The following is a 21,627-nucleotide window of genomic DNA, read 5'->3' on the forward strand; positions in this document are numbered from 1 at the left end:
CTTTATTTTTATTATGTCATTCATTTTTAAGTTTCATTTATTTTACAGATCACAATGTTTGGCATATTTAGATCATCCAAATAGGGAAGTTAAGATAATAATAATTATTATACTTTTGTAATTTTAATTTTTATATTAAATTTTTATAATATCTTCCGATTTTTTTAATAAAAATTATGTAGTTTAGACTACGTCAAACATTCAGGTTGTGTGTTTTTGCAATATTCCTTGGTATTGAATACCTATCTTATACAGCTTTTTATTAAATATCACATTTTACAATTTAAATATTATAATATTATTTCCCAATACGGAAGTTTCCATAAGTTATATTTTAGATTCTGAGCACATCTAGGAATATATTAGTTTTACAATAAGTTTTATAATTTTTTTTTCATTACACATTCTTATCCAGAAATGTCCTTTTATATTTTTATTGTTCTTTTTTTTATCTAATCGTTTCAATTCCCACGGACATTAAAAAAATAGTTTACGAATTAATGAATTATAATATAGGTAGGTATACTCTATGTGTACCCAAATGGACTAATTATCAATGTTCTATATTTAAGTTTTACAATTATGTTTTTTTTTACACATTATTGGGATATAGCTTATATTGTTCTTGTTTTTGTAACTAATAAATAGATCAAATTCCCGTGGACATTATAAAATTACTATACGACTACCTATGATATACAGTTCATTTTTTATCAAAAATTGACTAATGGCCTATGCTCTATATATTTAAGTGGACTATTAAATTGTTTGTTTTACAAACATGTTAGATAAAATATAAATATACAATATTTAACACTAAAAATTATGGTTATTTTTTAACAACTTTTAATTCTCATGAATAAAATAAACAATTTTAATTAACTGATATAATATTTAAAAAATATAGTTTAGTGCCAAATAGTTATATATTTATAGCTTAATAGTGTAAATTGTAATTTTTTTTTAATTAAAATTATTTGGGGGATAACAATTTGTATTCACAAAATACACTGTGAAACTGGAAATAATATTATTGTAACATTAAAGACGATGAAAAAACAAAAATTATTTATTCGTTTAGTTCAGGGGTCAGCAATCTTTTGAAACAACAGAGCCAAAAGCCCAAAAGTTACAATTTACATAATTTTCCAGTTTTTAAAGAGCAACAAAACAATTTTATTTCAATATTCTAGTATTTGCTTATAGTATATTATAATTGATATTTGATTTAAAATAAACGAATTTATACACGAAATAATATTTATTCATGTAAAAACATATAAATATCTTTAGAATGAAATATATTCAAGTGTTTTAGCAATAATACTAATTATACAGTTATTAAGTATAATATACCCACCTATAATATATTACAATCAATTTTATATACAGCCCCTATTTATTTAATGTATTATTTGTATTACTTTAGTTACCACTTATAAGATTATATTTAATGTAACAACCCTTTGTCAATGAAAAAAATTAAGAAATTTATTGTAGCCAGTGGCCCTATAGTCGCCAAGGCATTTGTTTTCAAAAAAAAAAAATACAGTTATTGAATAATAGATAGTTATATGGTTACATCAATGGGCACATTGGCTTTGCATACATTTGGAAAGTTTCGAACACACTTTTAATTTTAATTGATTTTACGAATGCCTGTACAAGCATTTCAAATTCTTAAAAGAAACAAAAATATAATGTTAAATAATTTATATTTTTTTATATAATAAAATGTTATTTTTTTTAATACCTACTAAAATAATTATTTTTTTATATGGATCTAGGAAAGCCGCAGGTTGTCAACTCATGGTTTAATTAATTTATTGCAATCAAGATATAACCACTGATGTTACAACGTATTAATTATCAAGTATGGTGTAATAAATTATTAACTTCAAATGATTGACCAATGTTTATTTTCTAAAAATAAAAATATTTAAAAAAATTAGTCAAAAAAACTTTTTAATGTTTTCCTTCTGAGTGTTTTTATTGTTTTTAAATTACTAATATGTAGTTTCTTATAAATAAGTTAATTCATTTTAAAGTATTATCACTTCATCAGACATTTTTCGAGATTTGCATTCCGTAGATACGCGTATATTTACGATTTTGTATATTATATTTTTGATTATACAATATAAACTTCTTTCGTTACAAAAATATTATTTACAATATAGATTATGATTTTATTACAAATTAAATAATAAGTAAAAAAAATAAATTACTTGGATAGTCCTCTTGTTAGTACTGAACTGTAAAGCAACAATAGTGATCCAGGACCGGGATCATCTTGAAACTAGACATAATTAAAATTATCATTTTTTCAACAAATTACAAAAAATCTAATTAGTCAAGTATAAAAAAGCAATTTCTAAATATTATATTTAAAATTTAAGCGACATACGACTCATTTTGTTCTTGTTTTTGTTATTAATTATATTGATTAAATAAGAAACTTATCATTTATAACGATTATTTCTTCTACTAAAAAAAAAAAAACAAAACAAAAGCAAAAAACTTATAAACTTACCAAATGCAAATATCTTTTGAGGAAAATTTCTAAGTCTTCAATATTGGTTAACTCAAATAAATGAAGCTGTAATTAAATAATATAATATATTTATTATTATTTAGTAATTTTTAAGAAATAAAGTCGATATTTGTATTATCATTTATTTATGATATTGACAATGGACACATGTGACATTTATAAGAGAGTTAAAACTGTTGAGAGTTTTTAAACTTACCACAGACTAAAATATTATGAACATAAAATCTTGTAATATGCATGTAACTGATGTGTAAATAAATATCTGTTAAACATATCTAATGGCCACTACTGGTATCTTTAAACACAAGCTAAAATTATAAATAAAACATGTTCCATAGTAAATTTTGAATGTATTAAAAATTTCTAATAATATTTAATTGAATTATCTAAATTTACTTAAATTGTTTTTTTATTTTCCTATTTTTTTTTTTTTAAATTACTTCTTGGATGTTACTTAAATAGCTAATTAGTACACCTGACTGAAAGTCTCAAGATTTAAAACCTATATTGTCAGAAGCACAAACAATGGACACTACTTTGTATACAGAAATATAAAAGCCCTAAACTAATAAAATAGGTATGTATAATTTACACCATATAAATATAATATATAGGTATGCTACTATATGCCTGCTATTAACTTCGAAGTTTACACCTTAAAAAAAATATATAATATATGTTTACTGTACAGGTGTTGTTGGCATCACTCTACGAGTATTTTTATATATTATTTAATATTTTTAGCACGCCAGCTTGTTGATAGCAATCATGGGTTGGATTTTGTTCAAAAGTCATATTTTTCCTGTCCCTAAATTGGCTACACTAAACTAGATATGGCCAGATTACATATTGGGTTAATTTTAATAATAGTATAATACAATCAATTACGATGTAATATCCTTACTTTTTCGGTAACATTGTCTTGGAAATAATTTAACGAGTGTGGTACGTAACTCTTCTCCTGCGGTAAACATACTATAACCTTTTCGTTTTCTCCAATCTTCCATAGAATTTCGGTAATTGATTTACAAAGAGCATCTAGTTGCTGCTGTTTAGATGGTCTCATTGTACATCTAATAAGAAAACAGTTAAAAAAAAAATCAATCAATGTCATATTCAAATTTAATATTTATTTAAATTGCATATGATATAATTTTAGATAAATACGAAATTATTACTGTGCGATTCTTTTGCATGTCTATAAATACGAATTAATTCGTTAAAAATTTAAAATTAACAAAATTAATGGATGTGTAATCGTAGTATAATTGGTCATAAAATATAATACCTCTAGAATCATCATAGATTATTTACACATGATAAGCGAATGCTATGAAAAATATAGCTACAAATACTATAAATATTTATTTGTAAAAATGTCATTGAATATACTATAGTGAATAACTTTAAAAAATAGATTAAAAAACTTGACAATAGAGCTTAGGACTAAAAGATTTTGTCCTATTTATTTTTTAAATATATTAAATATATTTACGAGTTGTTGATGTTTGTGAATAGTAAATTTTTGAGTATATATCCTTGTATTGCGGTCTGCATTCCTCTGGTGCCATTTCTGCGTGCTCGTAAGCCATACGATAGCTCTTTCTCAGGATCTCTAAACACAAACCCAGTACGTAACCATTCTCCTCTAGGCGGTGTGTCACACGCACCAAATACAGTCAATCGTAATGCCTTAAAATATAACACATAATAAAGATTTAAAAATAAATACCTTTTTTAAAATTCATGTTGGTGGTATAAATCTTTGGTTGTTTTACAGACAATGTTACATGTTAAACCGATTTATTTTTCCTGAGAGCGTTTTCGTTATGTAATACAATTTGTAATGATATCGATTTTTTTTACGTTCCACAATTTTTTTTTGATAAAAGCTTTATAATTATTTACAAACTGATATTTTATTATTCATTTATATGTCCATATTATATTATTATTGTCATATATTTATATTTTAGCACCTATTAATTTAAACAAATGTATTTTTATACTTTTTATTTTGAGCTTTATGGGCTTCTTCCTCCAATCATATCACACATGCCAATTTATTAAATTCGTTATTTATCATATGTACTTATTGTTCTCTACTGTACAAATTGTAATAATAATAATAATATATTTTTTAATAATAATAAAAAAAATACTTTATGCTCGATTGTTCAGATTACTATAGCTATTCTATTTTGTATCATGTTAAAGGAATTTATACAGTTAAATTTTAATATAAAATAATTATTCAATTACTTATCTATTTACCTATTTATTTTTGTATTTGTATTATTATCAGATTTTCTTTGCTGAAGATTATTTGTCTATAATTAATATATTAAATATAGGATAATTATAAGATAATAGTACTGTGACCATTATATTTATGATATTAATAAATACAGTAAGGGACTATAATATTAAATAATTCAACCATATTTTTGGAATACATATTAAGATGAACTAATTTTGTTATAGCTGCAATATTTTGTCACTTAAACGTATACAAAAATTAAATATCTGATAATTGTATTGTACTACAAATGTATTGTACCTAAAAAAATTAGGTTAGGTCAAGTAAATACTTATATAATTATAAAATAATAATAAGTTATATTTTAGAATAATGAACATTAGTAAAATAAATTATATATTAAAGTAACAAGTAGTGATCTAGATAAGTCACATGTTGACAATGAGTTGGGTACGTTAGATTAAAAATAATTGAAATGTTAATGAATGACTTGTTCTAAATAAAATAATAATAATAATAATTCTATTTCTAATTTTTTAAACCTATGATGACAACATCGAAAAACATAATTGATTAAAAAATGAAGGGATGAAATAAATGAAACGTTAAGTTTATTTTATGGCTCACAATCTAACAAACAAAACATAAATTAGGTATTTCCTTTAATTAGGTTCAATACTCCGTTAATATATAAATAATTGGAAAATTATCACGTAAATAATAAATGGATAAGCGATCAGTATAATATTATTTAATTGTGCATCAACTTACTTTTGCTTGTTCAACTGTTATTGGTTGCCCCCCTGTAACTGGTTCTTTATTGTATTTGTATTGTTGATTTCTCGCATACATAACACGATCTAAAAAAAATAAAATATTAATTATGTTTATTAATATATATAAAACTTTTTTAAGACATTCTTAGAAAAAAAAACTAGAGAAAATTAAAAAGGCAAGCGATTTATTTTATTGATAACTGTCATCAATATTATAGGTATTATTATATTAAATTAAAATATGGATGAATAATATAATACATGTAACAAATATATTGATTGTATACTCGCAATCCCGTATTGGTATATATGAAACTAGTATAATTTTAAAAAAACACTAACAAACATATTCATTTTATTTTATCATGTGTAACTTGATTCAAAATAATTGTCAGAACAAATTATAGTACATACCTGCATATTAAAAGGACTCTTAATGATAAAAACCAATAGTTACTACTAATCATGATTAATGCGTGTATATCACGTGGAAGTAGCATATTATTATATATAAAACTTTAAAACAAGTCTACCCCATTAGCAAATAGCAAATAGTCATTTATTATGTTATAATGTTATGTAAATTACATTATTTCCCGATACGAGAATTTTTATTTTTATAGGGTGTCAAAGTATATAATTTATGTTATTCATCAATACATTTGGGTAATTCGTTGGTATTTTATCGTGATATTTATTATAGTAAGAATATATTTTAGAGGTGCAATATATAAAATCATATAGAAAATGGTGATACATTTCGAAGTCCTTATATTTTTTTTCTAGTTTATATGTAAATTTAAGTATTTTACATATATAGGTACTAGGTATACAATTTTGATTTTTTTTTTTTTACATGAAGAGGAAAATCATATAATGATATAACTTATAAAACCTACATAATAACCCATATTTTTAAATTTAGAATCCAAACTACAATATTTGGATGAAATCATTGAACTAATAATTTTAATATCTTTAGACGAGTTAAATAGACTGTACAGTAAGTAGATTGATAGTGTCCAGTGGACTTTGAGTAGTGTTGTACACTTGTACCTACTGTTGCGGATTTATGAATTTGTGTGTTTTTCACAGTTCACATGTAATCTTTGCAATTATGTGAAAGAAAAAAAGCATAACAAAATGTCCATTTGAATTTTAGATTTTCAAGTAATTTAACTAACATAAATTCTTTGAAACTACATAAGAAAGCATTGCAAATTTTGAATATATCTATCATAGACACATCATTTATTGGAGAAATCAAAAAATAGTCCAGTTTAAAAAAAATTGCTATTTCATTTTCCAAAGAAGATTTAACAATAAGCGGTTTATTCACAAATTATCCAATTCTCTTTTTGCAGTAATTTTTCCAAATGTAGTAATTATCTTGTAAGCCATGTTGCAGTGCAAGTGGCGAGCGATCATTTTCTGTCCTCAAAAGAATTAAAAAATATCAACGATCAACATTATGTAGAATATAATATTACGTACCACGAGACATGAGTTAAAAATTAATAATAATATTATGTATAGTCGTTGTAATAATTTGTATAAATTGTATCTGGTTCACGTATACCGTAAAAGATAATGGTTGTTTGAACGTAGCGAGAAAACATTTTTCTTTTTGGTTATTTACTTGTAAAAAAAGGCGTATACTGAATAGGGGGGGAGAGATCATAATAATGTTTGTTTCCCCATACAGCATTATGTCCCATAATACGGTCTTACTATTGAGGGACTAAACCAATCCCTGTTTATGAAATTATTATCACTATATTGATGTTTTTATAATTTATACGTTCTTTAAGTTTAATATTTAAATTTGAATTGAGCCCGTTCCGTTTCATAATAATAAATAAATAAATAAGTCTGGTATCATGAATATTTTCAGGTAGATCAATAATCAAGCATAATGTTAATTTATTCCATATTGAATTAAATAATATAATCAAAATATTGAATAATAAATTAAAACTTGAAATTCAAAATTCAGGAAAATGAACAAAAGTTAACCAACGGAACCAAAAAATAAAAATATAAGAATTATGACATTTAAAAACCACGTTGGTATGTTATATATTTTATTATTTTTCAATTTCTAAATGCCGTTTATACATTTTATATACCTAAACAAAAATAAAAAGAGAAACTTAAGTGAACCTTTAATCTTAATTGTATATTTGAACGTGAATAAGTATGTCCTTCTAAATTTCTTAAAATCATTATTAGTCATAATTAAACAATTTGTTATACTTTAAAATAATAAAATTGTTGTCTACCATACAATGTGTCAATGTATATGAAACAACCCTAGCCTTTAAAGTAATCTAAAAATGATTGGTCAAAACATATTTTAAAACCAATATATTTCTTTTTCTTGCAAAATATAAAATTAATTTTGAAATATTATTAAAGTTTGTTTTTATTTAAGAGAGAATTTCGTTCAATATATATGGATTAATTTAATCTCAGTTTCAAACACACAAAGATGTAAAAAGTTTCTGCTGGGTTAGTGTAATATGAAATTAATTTAGATTAAACCATTAAAAATACCAGATTGTCACAAACTAATTCAATCATTAAGAATTTTTAAACACGTTTTAAATAGGTTAATATTTATATCACAAAAATAAATCAATGCATATATATATGATTCAAGTGGATTTAGATAATTAAATAAATGTATTATTGGTATCAGTACACACTACACATATATCACACAAAACCTTCATGGGTCAATATAATAAACATAAATCATTAATTGGTATTCTAATCTTTGTTTTGATAATCTATTAAAAATATATACCTAGGAATATTTTTTCCTGAATACAAACTATGATAAAAGTAAGCCAAAAATTCGGAAAATGTATTTTACTTGTACGAACAAGTTTATATTATGTTTATTGTTTAGTAATGTTATAATGAGATATGACTCGTTAAACGTAAAAAAGTGGTCACACAATGGCGACACTTATTAAATTGATTATCTGAATATTTTTTCCTTTCAATTTATTTTTAAAATATATGAGTAGCATGTCAACGCCCATTTTAAAAATATTATTTATTGTAGAATATTTGCACGTTACCTATTTTAAATCGATCTCCATACACCTATACATTGATTGTGGTTAATTACTATTTCTACTAAGTAGTTACTACTCATAACTATATTATATTTTTATTGTACGTGTATGATTTTAGGCATTATCAACAGTAAAAAATTATTTTTACTGCGTACTTGAGCATTTTTATGTTGGACCAAATATTATACATAAAATATGGTTAGCAATTTAGATTTTCAATGTACCCGGAAGTGATAATATACTTTGTAAATATTAATATATAAATGGTCTTAAACTAATATTTAAGTTTATACGTGTGATTTATTCTAAAAACACTATAATATCGGTGATTATTGTTTACATATTTTATCATAGCTTAGTCGCTTTACTATATACATAAAAATAGTATACTATACTATATATTTTACCGTAGCGAGCGCCAAACTCAGTCGCTTAAACTTATATTATTTTTAAAATAGCAAAAAAATGTAAAAGATTTATAGATATTCCATTTATCAAGACTGTATCGAGTATTTATATACGCAAATATCCATATATAATATTTACTGGGTGATTCACCAAGCATGTTGGCTATCATCTATTCTGACTTTTATCCATTATAATAATGAATTTATTCAAATTCTGATTTTTATAATTTTTTTATTATATTTAAATGCCATGTTTTGGGATGCTTAGATTTTTTCTATAATATTTAAGGAATTTTTATGCTGATATGAACTTATTTTTTCAAATTATATAACTACTCTTTTTTTTTGCTAGTAGATTATTTTCTCAAATATGGTGTTTCAGCTAAATCGAAATTCAAACAAGTAGTTTATAATTTATTGAATTTATATAATTGATATTTAATTTATATATAAAATATAATAGATTTATATAAACAACTAATGGCAATAATAAATGTCATATAATATTATTTTAGCCTAGTACCTACCGACCAACCTTAAAACAATTTTTAAAAAACGTGGTTATCGTTTTAAATAAAATTGTTTTAGGGACTTAGACACTTGGTAGTATACATAAAAATTTAAAAAAATCAACATTTTATAAATATACTATAAATGAAAAAAAGGCATACTAGGTTAATCATCTTATTTAAATGCATGTAACACCTCGTGTGTACTGTGAATGCATATCATAAATAATAAAATGTTTAAGGTTTATATAAATTAAAGTGGACATAATTTTCCAACGCATAAAAAAGTCATATAAATCAATAGTTGTCACAACATACTATTTATTCAATATTTATAAATTATAAATCACTGAAATTTATTTTAAATCCATATAACAGATCAGTGGGTACCTAATTAAATTAATAAATTAAGTTGATACCTGCTGTTTGTCAAAGAAGTTTCTTATATACAATGTGTTTTAAAAGTCTTCATCCCATTACAAATGTATATAGCTCGGCAAACGTTAGCCGCTAGTAAACGACCCATATACTAATGAAAAGTTAGATAACCAAGTTTATTTTAAGTTATCTTTCGATTAGTATATAGGTAATTTACCTGCCGTTAACAATTGCCGAACTATATAAATTCGTAATCGGATGAAGACTTTTGAAACGCCCTGTATTTTGGCCAATAAATAATAAAAAATTAAAGAATAATTTTATACTTATTGTTTATTTAAATTAATAATAATCAATGTATTTTTTTTTATTTCCATACCAATCGTTATGTTAAGTAAAAACTTAGTTATTATAGTCCTAAATCTGTTAATATGAGAAGAAAAATACTATTTTTATACATTTTTTGAGACTCAACTGTACGGGTTATTCGAGAATAATTCAACTATTATACAAAAAAGAATGTACGGGTTATGGAACTCAACAGTGTAACTGCTATATTTTATAATATTGAGTAGGCGTTACAATAGTGATGTATATAGGATAATGTAAATATATAATTTTGAATGTTAATATAAAATTAAAATAAATTGTCAAATTTAATTATATTTACTAATTTAGATTATGTAGTTATTACTTGACATGAAGGACAGCATCAATTTAATTATATTTATAATTGAATCAGTATATTAAAAATTGAAAATAATCTGTATAATTAAATTGACAATGTTATTCTTTCATTTAAACCAGTAGTTTCCAACCTCTTCTATTTTACACCCCTTTGGAGATTTTAAAACGTCTCATGCCTTCTACTATAAAGTAAAAAAAATGTATCACTTTTTTTTATACTTTTTGAATAAACTATACACTATCCGAAATGAGTACTTTTTTATTGATGATTATAGATAAAAAATATATTAAAAGTAAATAATAGAATGCATTATAATTAAATTAAGAATGAATGTGAAAGCTAACAACACATAAAACGATAAAGTACCCAGGGAAATATTATGAGTGTTTAGCGGTTAAACACTAATAATCTTTATCGATACTCTATACCCGTCGTTATTAATTTTTCATTTTTTCCCTGCATTGTAAAATAAAATAATTAAATAAATACAAATTTTACTTCGTGATAACAGCTTGTGCTTCCCCTGCAATGTGTACAGTGTACACGCCTCCCCTCCCCCACCCATAGGCTGAGAAACGCTGATTGAAACATTTTATTTTTAACAACAAGTAGGTAAATATATAATGTATAAAAACTTTAAATCTAAATACTAACCATATCAGTCTATATTTAGTTTTTATCGTAAAAAAAATAGTTGAAATATGCAATTACATATTACTATTTGATCAAGAAAAAATTCTATAATTAATAAATAATAATATAATTTCTTTCTAAAATAAATGCATAATCGTTATCAAATATTTGTTTTAATAAATGCTTTAAATTAAAACTGCGTCAATCGTTATAGGTAATGCAGAAGAATGTTATTGTGAAATTAAAAATCAACATGTCTAGAAAACAGATTAGTCTTACAATGTATATATACAACAATAACTTATTATTATAAGACCCAAAACAGTATCCAACAAAAAACAACATACATATATTGCGAAACCTAAGTCTAAAACAGATAGACGAAACCATCATAAATTGCCTTCAAATAGGTCACACCTTATAGCCAAAAACAACTCACTCACGTATGAATTATGTGAAGAGGATTATACCGTCAACCACATCTTAACTGAATGACGAAAATTCAAAGATTCGATAAATAAGCACCACGCCATACCACAACAATTAAGAGAAGTTTTATACAAGCCGACCTTCAATCAAATATTGATAAAATTAACCTAAATTGTAAAAATTATGCAAGTAAAATTTGAACTAACAAAAAAAACGAAAATAAATATCGCAGGTTATATGTTATTGTCAATTATGCTGAAGTAAACGATTAACTTCATAACCTAACTTACCATAATATTCAATATTGTTTTATAACCTATAATAATTTAAAATATGAGAGTGTTTAAATAGTAGTAAATTATGAATAATAATTTAGAAAAATAAAGAAATATCTTAACCTAAAATATACAATAACATTACATAACGTTGTTTTAAAATTTAAAAACACATTGACACACCGTAAAATCAAATGTTGCTACGCGGGTCCACAATGATATAATATGAAAAAATGAAAAGTATATTAATATATTATTTTAACAAATTTTTAAACTATAATATCAATTTTATTGTAAAAATATATACAAGGTTTGAAAATATATTATAAATAACAATGAGTAATTCAAATTTTTCAAAATCTTAATCTTAAACTGAAAATAAAACTTACGATTTATTTGTCTTGGATAATTTTAAAAGCCATTCACATAACTATTTTTTAACACATTTAACCACTTAAATGTATTAGTTTTCTAATATGATTATTTATTAACAATTTAAAAACATTACATCACGTCATCAACCTAATTATATATATATATATATATATATTTATTTCGAAATGAATATTGTAGGTCATTTATCCACTAAGGAAAATGTACGTCTATAGTCTGTATGATTAACTTAGCTTACCGACATCATCGTTTTCACTCATGACCGCAGTAATACCGCTTCTATAGCTCTACTAAAATGGGATTTGATTGTTTTATTTGTTGAACAAGTGCAGTTTTTGGATTCCGGTCTACCTACATAAAAACGATTAACTGTCGCCAAGAAAAATAAAATAAAAACAGTTTTATCGGAAGTGCGTGTTTAGAGGTGTAAAAGTTTTATTTTCGAAAAACAATATTCCGTCACGAGACTCGTTAAAAATTAATACACGCAGTACCTGCAGATAGTTTTTCTCGGGGTAGAGGCGAATGAGATTTTTTTGCATGCATACATGCAATACTATTAGTAAAAACTTTTGGTACACGAAACCAATTATTAAAGTTTGTATAAAATTAAATGTATTTCATTATATATGTATACTTTTTTTTTATTACGTAATTAAGTTTTAAAGCAAACAAATTAATTGATTATCTACCTATAACTATACCTACGTATAATACATCATATGCTATACTTATTTTCTTTAATAAACTTTGAAACCAATTTATTCTAATCATAATAAATAGTTTATTTTATTCTAAATGATAATATGTATTTATATACAGAAACATATGACCATTATCAATTTTTATCTAATAATTAAATAACAACGACTATATGTATTTATACTAACTTACTCGAAGTATTGTATTTTTTTTTGCTAATTGATCTATTGACATTTTATTTTTGTATAATACATTTATAACTTTAATTAAAGTTGTAATATTTTAATGTTAGTGTTTTTTAATTTGACTGACTAAGTATTGGCTATTTTACTACTAAACCTACTTAACTTAAATAATGTCAATAATGTTAAGTTATGAGACATCAAATATTATGTATATATGTATAACATAAGCTCTATGCATTTTTAATAATTAAAATCTTATGATAATATATAATAAGTTTATAATTTCTGAAAGAACTTCCTGAAACTAAACCTTAAATTATTTAATCTGAATCCATTTGAAATGATTATCTTATAATTATAAATACATTAAATGGACATTTTTTAGGATGAATGAACGTTTTAGGAAACATTCTAGCTATAAGTTACTAAAGGAAAAGAGTTCCTAAAAATATATAAATGAAATATGAGGTAAATTTCTATAATATTTAAACTCTCAGCCAAAATAATGTTAAAATAAAATCAGATATTTTTTCTTTTGTTCCTATTTTTTAAAACGTATATTTTAATATACATTTTTTTAAACGTTTATTCATACATTATTATTTGATAATAAAATTATATTGGTTTTTCTATAGGCATTATATTATTTGAATTTTTATTGTGTTTAATCACCATTATTATTTATGACTTTTATTAAATTATTTTTCACCTAAAAATTGAGTATGTTACACATATATAATTAACATTAACAATAGTTAAGACGTATTTTAATTAACTTAATCAATTTAGATTTTTCGTATAAAAACAAATTAAGTTTATGTTTAATTTTATACAATCTTAAAATTTTGTTAAATCATGAATTGAATCTCGAAAACAAAGTTTGTGGGCAGAATTTACCGTTGATTTTCAACGAAAATTATTTTATTCTTTCCCGCTTTCTGAATAGATTTTTTGTTTATTGGATAGGAATGTTCAACTATTGCCGCTGCTAAAAATGTATTTACGTCGTACTTTAGTAGTAAGCAAATTCTTAGTTCAGACATTGACCGGAATGTTACTGCATGTCCGCGTTCTTGGTCGATCAGTATTTCGAAATGCACTGTCATGACGAAGATGTCCAACGTTCGAAACGATCGTAATTTGCTCTATATTACTAGAATTCCAAAGTATTTGCAGTGGCGACTATCTCAGTAATTTAAATACCAGCAGATCATTCATTGTGTCGTGTAGGCATCGCTAAAGAAGTTTTCAGCTCAATAATAATATAGCGACCACAATTTTACAGGAAATACGTAATAACTGATCTGCAAAATCTCATACGGTATACGGTATACATGGGTAAGCGGTAAGCAAATACTTAGTTGCATCAACAGGAAAGTTTCTGCATGTCCATCATGTTTTCGGTTGATCAGTTCAACGTGCAACGACCATTTGGTTAGTAAGTCGGGAATTTTTCGATTTTTGCGGTAGACGCAAATTGGGTGGGGCTTGGGGGGGGCTTAGCCCTTCCTTCCTGAAAAAAAGTAATGATTTAACTACGCAATACATTGGAAATTCAGTATAGAATTTAGCTACGTTTCCCAAACTCTTCCAAATTTCAAACACTAGCTATTTGTGTCCATAGCGGTGATATTAATCTTTGTTAACGATATATCCCAATATGCACGGTCAGCAATGACTGGCGTCGCTATTATATATCAAACGATAAGTAACCGAAGGTGTTTTAGAGGATATCGACCGATTGTTCATACGGTGTACAGCGGTATAAAGCGCATACTTAACTCAGGTGTCGGCTAGAAAGTTGCATGATCGCGTTTTTGGTTGATCGATATTTCGGTTTCCTTAAAATACCCATTGAGTATCTGTCATGTCGAGGGTATCCCCACACAAGCAATGACCATATTTTGTTCCACAAGACTAACATTTTTCGGTTTTTATGGTGGTGTCCATTTTGAATGATTTCCCATTCGTGTTCAGTTTGATATATTAGATGACATATATGTATTATTTGACATGTTTAAACAAATAACAGAATTATTGCAAAAAGTAACTCAGAATATAACGCACATTTATAATTCAATAATTTGTATTACCGTTTTAAGTTCCAATTTTAAATAAATTGGATATCCTAAAGTAAAATAACAATTATTTGTTCTTCAACAATAAATTGTGATCATTTTATTGTAAAACAAAAATAATAATTTTTGATACTCAAAACATTTCACTATTAGTAATAGTCTATTACTATTTATAACTATTTAATTAGGTATTGATTAATTTGTTAATTCATTATTAATTAATCTAAACTATCAATTGTTATTCGTTTATTTGTAATAGTGATAATAATTTTATGTTTATTATCAAAATTATAAATTATAAATATTGAAAATGTAATAGATACATTATTTGTATTATAAATAAAGTATCATCATAAATAGTTTTATTTCAATTTAAAAATATTAAAAATAAATAGGAAACATTTTTAAGCATGTGAACTATGAAGTTCTATATTAATAAAAAAACATTTAATATGCAAGCTTTTTATGGACATTTTAAGAAACATTTTATTTAGCGAAATTGGACTTTTAAACAAAAAAAGTAGAATTTTGTTTTTGCGATTTTAGTAATTTTAAAAATGATTAACGACTATATAAGTATAATAGTAACTATAGTAACTTACTATAGTAACTTGACACTTTTTGCTATTAAGTTTTAAAATGTTTAGCCTGATTTTAAGTTATTTATGCCATGAACCTATTCACACCTGTGCAGTTTATTTATATTGACTTATAAATTAATAACAATACAATTATATTATGATATAAATATATAATTTTATAATAATTTATAATATAATGCATGCGATATTTTTTGCTAAATTTAGTTAAATATGCCGTACCTAAAAAAAGATAATAATTCAATTTATTAATTAATAATGTTTGTATTAATCATAAAATTCAAATTTAATACATCTTTGATTAAGTTCTACAGTGGCCTAATTAATGATAAGTGATAACTGATGAAGAGCACTTGAGTCCTCATCAATATTATTCAGCTGAGTGACTTTCATGATTTTTTATTATTGATATTTACTTTGTGTCATCTTCAGTTTTTTAATTGTAGGTACCGAAATGTTTTCAGGCCATTTTAAAATCATTGCTAGGTATCCAGGCCACACATGAAACACATATTAAATTGAGAAACTATTTTATTGCGTTTTCTAACCTTTCTACTATGAGGGGTTTTCTCTTTGTCTGAATTTTTTTTTAAATATAGGAAATAGTGGATTTTGCATTTTTTAGGTGTTAACTGGTCATTATGATCTTTTACTTTTGATCGTTTATACGATGTTTTGTTTCCGAAAGAGTATTATTCTAGATCTTCGTTATTTTTTATTCTACGCTCGTTTCTCTCGATATCCTTCACAGTTCCAACTTCCAACCATTTTACGCAAAATTTTACTTTCAAATTAACACGTTTATTATTTTATTATTTTTGGTTTTTTGCATTGGCCTTATCGCTGCCCTTTAGAACCTGAATAAAATAGATCGTATTAAAATGTGGTTTAGCTATTTGTTTAGATTTCCAAACAAAAATCTTGATATGTTAGCTTTATAAGTCCAAAGAAACATTTGTTCTCAATAAACTTCGAATGGGTCGAACGGGATGGTTTTTGTCAAGTTTATAGAAGATTGTTTAAAGTTTTAATCCTATTATCTCTATATAATTAAATTAAAACTCAAAGAAAAAAACATTTATACAAAATAAATACAAAACAACATTTTTATAGTTGAAAATTGAAACCAAAGCTGTAAACAATAGTTTTCACCGGTGGTATTTATTGTAAAATAAGCATGATATTCATAAATCAGATATTTATTTTTACATGATTCGTAAAATTATGAATTATAATTTTTACAAAATAATTGATTTATAAATTTATAAACTTACATTATTTTTTCTTGTTTCATTGCAATATTTGATATACTATAGCTATAGCCTATATACTCGTAGTTCATGCATATTTGATAATTTGATCCCAAATTTTAACGTTTAATCGTAGATTTTCCTATATATTAAATAATGTATTTAATAATTTTATCTGAAAATGTATTCGCCTATAGTTCTTTACTCGTATTATTATATGTTCTATGAATAATCTATTACCTTTGTTTAATTCCTCAAATACTTTATTGATAGACCCATTTAGTTCACGTTTAAAAAATAAATCGTTTACACACTTGAATCTATTTCGTCCATGAGTACTTACCTATTATTTATAAAAGTATATAATCTTGAGTTTTTTTTGTAGATTTTCTAATAGTTATTTCTAGTACGAGAATATAGTGTTTATCAAATGTATGAGTTATATAATCCAATAAAACAAAATCTTTTTCACGGTTATACCATTATGTCCAAAAAATGATTGCAAAGTGACTTTCTATAATGTCCAACAAAAACTAACTAACCTAACAGAACATTTAAATTTACCGTTTAAGCAATCAATGGTACTTTTTATATGATATCTACCAATATTTCTTCTTTATCATACTTCATTAAATTGTTTTTTTTTATTTTTAAATAATTTTTTGTAATATATTCTTATATAAATTCACTTTTAATTTATTGTAATTATACTAAATGCAATTTTCAACCCCACTTTCAACATTAAAATTTATTTCTAAAAAAATACTACTATAAATTATAAAAACAATAATGTATACTCGTATTTCTAATCTAACTATTTTTATTTAAAATCAAAAAATATTAATTTTAAACGCTGAATGCATGTTATAAATTAATATAATTTATAGTACTTTATACTTTTTATTACACACAATAGCATTTTGTATTTATATTTTGACGTTTACTTGAATTTCATTTTTAAGTTTGATAAAGTTTACCAAAAATATATACTTATACAACTATTTATATTACTTTTGAAGTATTTTAAATATTAAATTATATATATATATATCTTTAAATTTAAAAACAAGTAAAAACTTTTAAATAAATTTTTAATACTGTTACGTTTATTTTTTTTATCTATGTATATATCCAGAGTAAAGTATTTGTTTTAATTAGACACGTTGTTAGATTACTACATAACGTGTTGATACGTCACTGCAAATTTTATTTAATAATTGTAAATCAATATTTGGCCAAATTTCAAGTCTTATCAAAGATAAAATATTTCTATAAAATGTTTTAAGCTTTTATGCAGTACGATGTGTGATTAATCTGTCAACAATAATTCTAAACCGTCCCCAAATAGTTTCAGAATACGAATATATTATTATATTACCGTTTTAAAATTACAAATTAGAACATACCAGCCCAAGAGGGATTTCCTTATGAATATTAAATTCGGCTTGATGAGTTGAAATTATTTAATATCTCTAACAATTTTGTAACGTTATTTTAACATAAGTCTAAAATATTATTCAAACCAACAACTGTATTTGTTAAATAACGTATTACAATAAACAAACAATAGATATAGTTGCATCTTAGTAAAATTAAATTATGGCAATAATAAATTGTGTTATTTGAAAAATGTAAATATATACTTTTGATTGTACTACGTTTTTAAACGATATTTTATAAATAAAAATGTTAGGAATTTATAATTCAAATTGTTTATACATGCTCTAAAAATATCATGGTAAGAAAGGAATTTATTGTTTCTAATTTATAGTGAGGTATGTAGATACAGAATACTATTATTGAGTAATATAGAATATGGAATTAAATTAATGAACTTTAAACAGTTGATACGAGTATTTACAATATGTTAGGACCTATCAAATTAAAACTTATAAAAATTTCCAAAAAAATCTGTTAAAATTCCAAATTATATTTCTAATTATAAGAAAATAAATCATAAGTCTTAGTCAGTATATCAAATACGATAAGTTTAACAGTGTGTAAAGTGTGGATCAAAGTCATGTTTTTTTAAAAGTCTTCTTTTCAAAATGGTAGAGTTGTTAATTAAACAAAACAGTATGTATATGTATTTTACGTAGCAACAATAATATATTTGTTTATACTCGTAGGTAAGTATATATTATGTTATCAGTTTGGCAACGTTGCATAAACCATGCGGAATCGTCCATGTAAAAATGATTATTTCAAAATTTTCCGAAATCTAGTTTATCTCCCCCAACACCCTTCGAAGGACCAAAAAATGTCACAAATCACAATTTTTGTACAAATAACATAATATTATTGTGTGTTTATGTATTAAATTAAATGAATATTAAATTATTTATGATCATACATATCTTGTGGTAGTATATTTCAATTCTATGCCATGTTCATAAAAAAAAAAAAATGTTCACTGTAAAAAAATAATTAATCCTAAAAAAATGATATTCCACTGGCTGTTTTCCTAACTAACATAATTAATAGTTAACTTTGTTTACATAATTATATTTATATATGCTTCTATTTTTAGTAAATATGAAATTGTATTTATAAGCTAAAATTGTATAAGTAAAAATGTCAAATCAAATTCAAATAATCTCAATGTTTAATTTATCTTTCATTATATTTATTATATATGTTTGTCGCTTATTTTATCAAATTGCATTACTCTCTATCTCAACACAAGCTATTGTTTAAAGAGATAGATAATCTTTTAAATAATTTATTGTATTATACATATTCTGTTATTTATAAGGATTATTTAAATAAAAAAAAAAAATACAGTAAATATTAATTTCAAAACTTAACGAATATCAAAAAATACAGCCAAGTTTAATAATTTTTATGATTATTATAAGTATATATTATACTTTCTTCTTAGTATAGTCCAGGCTTGTAAATTCTAATATAATATAAATCAATTGATAATAATAGCTATGTTTTCTATTTTTCCTAAAATATCAATTAGCATGCTTTTATTATTATTATTATTATTGTTATTAACGCATATATTATGTAGGTAAAAGTATATGTTATGAGCCATAAAAAATAATAATAATTTATAAGTTATAAATAAATGGCAAATAAAAACCCCTTTCATGTATAAAAAATATCTTAATATGTTACGCTACTATACTAACATAGTAACACGTAATTTAGTTTAATAAAAATTACTTAATAATTTGTGACTCCGTGGCCTAAAGACTGTATTAACAATAAATTCAATAAATATTTTTATGAGAAATAAATTATATGTATTATTATATACATTATATACTTTCACTATTGTTATGAAACATTTTAAGACATGTTTGATTTAAACATAATACGAAGTAGAATTATTAATATTTACCTAACAAACATTTTCAAAATTGTTTTATCGATTGATTATCATTTTATTTTGCCCTTAAAATACACGCTTTTGTTATGGTTTAACATAATTTAATTTCGTTGGAATTACGAAATATACCTACAAATTTAAAAAACAAACTTACCACAAGATACACAAACTTTGGTAACTATTATGACCTTTAGAAAAACATTTGAAGAATCGATTTTGCATTATATAATTTACCTATTAACGTGAACAAATATTTGGTACAAATCAATTTTTTGGTTAAATGTTAGAAAACATATAAAAGATATAATTAATCTAACATTTTGGTAATACTTGATATAAAATGTAAAGTAACTAAATATTTTTTACATTGCATTGTTACGTATCATACATAGTATGCTAGTAGTATATAGATAATTTATGAACAAATGCAATAGTCACACTTAAATATATTTTTTAAATATTATTATACGTTTGAATATATTATAATACCATCGAAGTTTGCACTTCAAATACTCATAAAAATGTATGTTAATTTATGATTTATTCTTTTATTTTATATTTCAGAGAGAAAAACGTATGTGGAATCATATGTATTTAATTATCAAAACTTAAGTATTAAAATCAAATTTTGTATGTACATTGTATGTATATATTGTAAATATATTTTTATTGTGTATTTTTATATATTGTACATATTGTGTTTTAACTTCATAACAATCATTGAATTTTTGTAATTTTAACGAATATTATCAGAAAATTTTAAGCATCTAATAGTTTTCATTTTTGAATTCAAAATAAAATAATTAATGTTTTAAAAAACTTTTTTGCATGAATATTTATGTTTTTACATTACTTATATTTTGTTTTTCCAATTACCTTTTTAAAAGTACTATGAATTTTGTACTTTTAAATTTCCAAAATCTAATTAGTTTTGCATCCCGAATATTCTAGTTCAACAAATTATAGTAAAATAAAAATATTATTGATGTTATTTATTTATATAACCTTAATTTTCAATATTTAAAAAAAAAAATACTTATTCACTTATTCTTACGTATGAGAACAATCGTTTATATCTAGTTTAC

At 23.6% G+C, this 21,627-nt stretch overlaps 1 protein-coding gene across 3 annotated transcripts in view; it reads right to left on the reverse strand.

Annotated features, from left to right (window-relative positions):
- Positions 1–21,627, reverse strand: part of LOC132922361 (inactive ubiquitin carboxyl-terminal hydrolase MINDY-4B) — a 49,615-nt gene that overhangs the window by 11,997 nt on the left and 15,991 nt on the right. For 2 of the 3 annotated variants that reach the window (XM_060985837.1, XM_060985838.1), the window contains 5 exons: positions 5,586–5,674; positions 4,050–4,246; positions 3,459–3,627; positions 2,534–2,599; positions 2,229–2,299 (listed from right to left, as the gene is read on the reverse strand). In XM_060985837.1, the coding sequence (XP_060841820.1) occupies positions 2,229–2,299; positions 2,534–2,599; positions 3,459–3,627; positions 4,050–4,246; positions 5,586–5,674 (592 nt within the window). Of the gene's footprint in view, positions 1–2,228; positions 2,300–2,533; positions 2,600–3,458; positions 3,628–4,049; positions 4,247–5,585; positions 5,675–12,626; positions 12,743–21,627 lie in introns of those variants that run through there. The other variant, XM_060985839.1, reaches the window with a different exon arrangement.

Source organism: Rhopalosiphum padi, chromosome 2, assembly GCF_020882245.1.
Source record: "Rhopalosiphum padi isolate XX-2018 chromosome 2, ASM2088224v1, whole genome shotgun sequence".
Taxonomy (NCBI): Eukaryota; Metazoa; Arthropoda; class Insecta; order Hemiptera; family Aphididae; genus Rhopalosiphum; species Rhopalosiphum padi.